Source organism: Lupinus angustifolius, unplaced genomic scaffold (assembly GCF_001865875.1).
Source record: "Lupinus angustifolius cultivar Tanjil unplaced genomic scaffold, LupAngTanjil_v1.0 Scaffold_51_14, whole genome shotgun sequence".
NCBI lineage: Eukaryota > Viridiplantae > Streptophyta > Magnoliopsida > Fabales > Fabaceae > Lupinus > Lupinus angustifolius.
In genome coordinates, this window is record NW_017722440.1 from 15,035 (window position 1) to 20,562 (window position 5,528).

The 5,528-nt window shown below is 34.6% G+C and overlaps 1 protein-coding gene across 1 annotated transcript; it reads left to right on the forward strand.

Annotated features, from left to right (window-relative positions):
• The first annotated feature begins 942 nt into the window (after window positions 1–942).
• LOC109339017 (CBS domain-containing protein CBSX6-like) lies at window positions 943–3,799 on the forward strand. Its single transcript, XM_019576381.1, has 2 exons — window positions 943–1,713; window positions 2,684–3,799. Exons 1-2 carry the CDS (start codon window positions 1,370–1,372, stop codon window positions 3,618–3,620), a joined length of 1,281 nt encoding a protein of 426 aa, XP_019431926.1. The 5' UTR covers window positions 943–1,369; the 3' UTR covers window positions 3,621–3,799.
• Window positions 3,800–5,528: the final 1,729 nt, after the last annotated feature.

The following is a 5,528-nucleotide window of genomic DNA, read 5'->3' on the forward strand; positions in this document are numbered from 1 at the left end:
GAGAAAATTAACTTTAGATGTCAATTTTAACATTTTATTATTGATTATATTAGTCATTATTGTTTAAAAAACTCTTAACAATCTTTGAATTAATTGCAATTTTGACAATACAAGAAAAGTGAATGCATATTATTTGTTTGATTGAGTTATTCTTAACTATTATAGTTTAGCTACTATAGAAATATTATTTTTAGCAACCAAGACAATAACAAAATCATGCAGTAAATAGAATATGAATTTCTTACAAACGAAGAAAATTGCTGAAAATTTTAGCATAATTTAATCATTTATGAATTTAAATCTTTAAAAGAACGAAGAGCAACATTTTAAATAAATGTACATTTTTCTTTAATTTCTTTAATTGTTAATTATTGTTATCCAAAATTAATATGTAATTTTGACATTTTAAAACAATAATATATATTTCTTCATATTTTATTGTAACTTCTCCTAAACTTTATGTCAAGATTCACCATTAGAGCTTTTAGAGATATTTTTCCTAGAAGGTACTCAATGTAATGTATGTACATAAGTTAGGGGTGATTTATATATGTGTAAAACATGAAGGAATAATTTTATAGCTTCTCTAAATCTTAGAGGGTGCACAAGTATAATTTACTTTTATTTCAAGAAATGCAGTTTGTTATGAAAAATTATAGTGTATCATCTTGTCACAGGAAAACAATATACAGATAAGTATGGTACTTTACATAAGTATGGTTTTGTTTAACTTTAAAATAGAGCCCAACTATAGGATGAAAAATTTAACCGAATATTGGTAGAAAAAAAGATTAATTCGACCAATAGCTTTATGAACACCTAGAAGATTCTAATTCCAAATAATTCAAACTAAGAAAATAAATTTATCCACAGATACAAAATAATTGTGCAGCTAATTACATAAACACTACTCTTTTATTTGTTTCTCTATATCTTAAGTCTCCAACCGCATCAGGCTTGATCCGAGGTCCATCCCATCCTTTTTCTTTTTGAATTTCGCAGAACACAAAATATGTGTTTCTGTTTATCATCACCAAATTCAACGCACACATACACACATCAGTGACCGAGTCTTAAGTAATTGATGGGCCTTAACCTTGTCGTTCTTCCATGGCTTTGGCAAAGGCAAACTGTTTCTTCTCTTTCTCTTCTCTCATACTCCTCCTTCTTAATCTGATCCTTCACAGACCTCCCATCACTGCCCTTGATCTTCTTCTCATCTTTCTCCATACCCTCTTATAGCTCCTACTCTTAAAACACCAAATAAATCGCATTTATTTTCTTGTGATTTGTCGTATTTTTAAATTTTGATCTGGGGGTCTGAAAAATCCAATTTTGGTTGTGAATCTGAACACCCTTTTGTATTCTGATGGCATCGGTGTTTTTGTACCATGTTATCGGCGATCTGACGGTGGGGAAGCCGGAGCTGGTGGAGTTTCATGAGGATGAGGCGGTGGAATCTGCGATTAAGGCAATAGGGGAATCCCCTGAGGGAAGCATACCAATCTGGAAGAAGAAATCTCATGTGGGTGTCATTGAGAATAGTGACATGAGACAGCAGAGATTTGTTGGAATCCTTAACTCCTTTGACATAGTTGCTTTCTTGGCTAAGAATGAATGTCTCGAGAATCAGGAAAAGGCTTTGAAGACACCTGTTTCTGAGATTGTTAACCCTAATAATTCATTGCTCAAGCTGGTTGACCCAGGAACGAGGTCAGCACCTATTCTATATTTATTATTACTAAACAATATTATCATTGGACATTGGTTAATAAGGAGCAGTGTTTTAAATTGTGGATCCGGCCACTGTTGTGGTTACTGCGATTGCGGCCGTTGGATTACGTTCATGGTGATTAAAAAAAATATGTTTGAATTTGATATTGTTCAATACTGTCCAAATGCGGCTTGATGTGGTTGCGCTATTGCGACCTTCCGCAGTTTAAATCACTGATAAGGAGGATGACTAAGAAGTTAGGAGTGCCATTTTCCTCACCCATGAATAGGATGCATCTGTAATAGAAGTATTTTTGAACTCAGCATGTGACTCTTCTTTCCTTCTTACTTTTGTGTTGATGTTGATTATTATTTCATTGTCTTACTTTTGTGTTGATGTTGATTTATATATGAAGTTTGAACATAAACGTATGTTGCCACAAAGTTTGTATGATGTATTAGTCAAACGTAGGTAAAAGTTATAGTGATATAATTGAAATTTTTAAACTGTGTCTTGACTTTTTACAGAAAAATTATGTATGCATTTATCAAAATCCAGCTAACGAAGTATGATGGAGATGGTTTTAAAATTTGTGTTCGGTAAACATTTATGATTTGAGAAACTAGTTCTTCCTCAAATAGTTTTTTACTTTTTTGGTTAAAGACTAATTACAAACAAATCCTACAAAATGTTGGTTTTAAGCTAACTGGATTATATTTTAATCAAAATTTATTTTGCTTATTTCCCTGCTCCTTTCTCTGTTTTCACTTTATCATAAATTTAAAAGGTACATCTAAATTTAACAGCTCCTATTCGATATTAAATTTATTCAAAGCATGATAATTTAGACAAACATTATACATCTAATTGATATTTTGGTGGATTTTTCATAACTAGTTTTAATTTTAGTCCTGAACCAGTTTGGTAAATGACCAACTACACCCTTTAATGTATGATTTCTCTCATAAGATTGATAGATGCACTGGACATGATGACACATGGTGTGAAACGTCTGCTCGTTCCAAAGAGTGTAGTATGGAAGGGTATGAGCAAGCGATTCTCAATGGTCTACTATGGCAAGTGGCTCGGAAATGGTGAAAGTCCTAGCAGCAGCAACAACAATCTACCTTCAAACATGAATCAGAACCGCCCATCTTCCAGTAACGTTATCCGGGAGAAGTTCTGCTGTCTTTCTAGGGAAGATGTACTCCGTTTTATCATTGGCTGTCTTGGTGCTCTCGCTCCACTTCCTCTCACTTCCATTGCTGCTCTTGGAGCAATTAATTCCAGCTACAGCCATATTGATTCCTCCACTCCAGCCATTGAAGCAACTACAAAGCTCCCTCAAGACCCAACTGCAGTTGCAGTAATAGAAAGAACGCTAGATGGTCATTGTAAGATCATTGGTGAAATTTCTGCATGCAAGTTATGGAAATGTGATTACTTAACTGCAGCATGGGCTTTAGCCAATCTTTCAGCGGGACAGTTTGTTACGGGAGTTGAAGATAATGTTACCTCAAGTTCACTGCCTGAGTTGAATATAAATTCAACAACCGGAGATAATAATTTAGTTAATGGTGATAGTTCAAGAAAACCAAGGATATTCAGTAGTAGGAGTATTGGATTTTTCAGTAATTCTTCAAGCCCTAGTTTTGGTTCCAGGAGCATGTATCGGGGTCGAAGTGCCCCCCTGACATGTAAAATTACTAGCTCACTGGCTGCAGTCATGGCTCAAATGCTATCCCACAGGGCGACTCATGTGTGGGTGACCGCTGATGAGAGCGATGATGTTATAGTTGGTGTTGTGGGATATGCTGATATTTTGGCTGCTGTAACCAAACCACCTACAGTCTTTATTCCTGCAAATAGAGCTTCACAGGGGTTTCAAAATGAAATTCAGATTTGAACCTGTGTAGTTTTTCCTTTCAGTATTTTCAGCAGTTTTCTCTTTATTGCTCAAACGTCTCAGGATATTTTCAGAGTGAAATTGGATTGTTTGTTTGTACAAGTTTATATTAATTGATTAATAAAAGAAATGAGCTGTGGGTGCATGAAATTATTAATAATATTAGCTTCTATTTTTAATGGATAGTGTGTGTAATCAGAGAAAGAGGTTTGCTCATACAGTAATCCTATCATGAAAAATAGTGAACAAGAAAGGCAGATTCTTCCTTGAAGAAGAAGGAAAAAGGGAACAAAAGAATGATGAAGAATTGAAAATAGAATGAATATAGATCTTTCATTGAATGATTAATTGATTGATTAAACAAGTACAAATTCTCCGTACTTATAGGTGGGAGAGTAACAACCATATTTACTAACTAATCAAATATGCACGTGTACGTAATGCAAAAATAGAGGAATAAAAGGATTGCTTCTATCGGAACCAAACTGAAATTTGTGTCTGCAATTCTGGCCAGGGGATGTTGTATAGCCATGGAACTTAGCTGGTGTGTGGCCTTGACCAGGGAAGTAAGCTTGGTCTAGTGTGTGGCCTTGATCCTGACCGAGGAGTGTATGGCCCTGATTATGACCAAGCATTTAGCCTGGTTCATATCTTTGGTCCTGACCGAGAAATCATGCATGGCCTATTGCATGGCAAGGCCTTGATTGAACCATGGGAAACATCTGCCTCAGTCATAATACATATGCTTTGACCGAGGTGTGTGGAATTGGCTTGGGCTGTCTTGCACCTTGACTCAGTCAGAGGCAGAACATGAGCCAATCTTGAGGCACCAACTTTTGGCCTCATTCTTAGCATGTGCACATTTCCCTTGAGCCTCATTCTTTGCATATTATATTTTGGCAGCTTAGTCTGAGATAAGAGACCTTCTTACTTGATCAGGTTATGAAGCATAACCCTCTCTCTAATGTGTGCCCCTCATGATGGTTCAATTCAACGCAGCCATATCAATGCAGGAGGCTCCCAGAGTTGAAGTTTTATCTAGTCATAAAGGTAAGAGTAAATTAACTGATACCCTCTAAGATTATATTTACCACTCCATTTAAAACATTATACGCACCTTCCCTAAAAGAATGATAATGTTATTACAATCTCCCCCTTTATGGTCATACATAATGTATATATATAAATTATGGGTGAGTGTTGTTATAAAAGAAAAATAATTATTTATGTAATTTCACTTAACTTTTGGGAGTATTTATATAATTTACTCTATAGGTAAATATTTTTTGTTTTTTATTTTTATTTTTTAAGAAGAGAGGTAAAATATATAGGAGCAAACCAAGAAATTAACCAGAGCAGTTCTTAGTTGTGATGTTTTCTTAATGAAAATGCTTCCTACCCATCTTTTAGGTAGTAAATTTAGTGTGTAAGTGCGCAAAAAATGATTTAGGATTAATTATAATGGGATGCTGAACACTTTATATAAATATAAGATGGTGTAAAGGTAATGCTATGTTTGCTTCAAATGTTGAACTGCATCTCTCAAATGTTGAACCAAGCATGGGATTTTTCATATAAATTTATCTCCTTACTCCCCATCTCTCATTTACCTCGTACCAAATATACCTAAGTGTGTAAAGTATCATTTCTTGTTTGCTTAGGTGCACTTGCTTTGAGGGATATTTGAAGTAGTTATCCTATGATCGGTTTAATAAGCCTAGCTCTCTTTGACAAACTCAGTGTAAAGAAATTAAATGGAACTAAACTATGTTGCTCATATTAATATATCATGTATGTAATAATAAGAGTAAATCTTTTGCATTCCTTCAATAGGGACAACTTCCTTCTTCCCAGCTTTAATTTTTTATTGAAGCTTCTTTAGCTGAGAAGGGAAAAGAAATTAAAGAT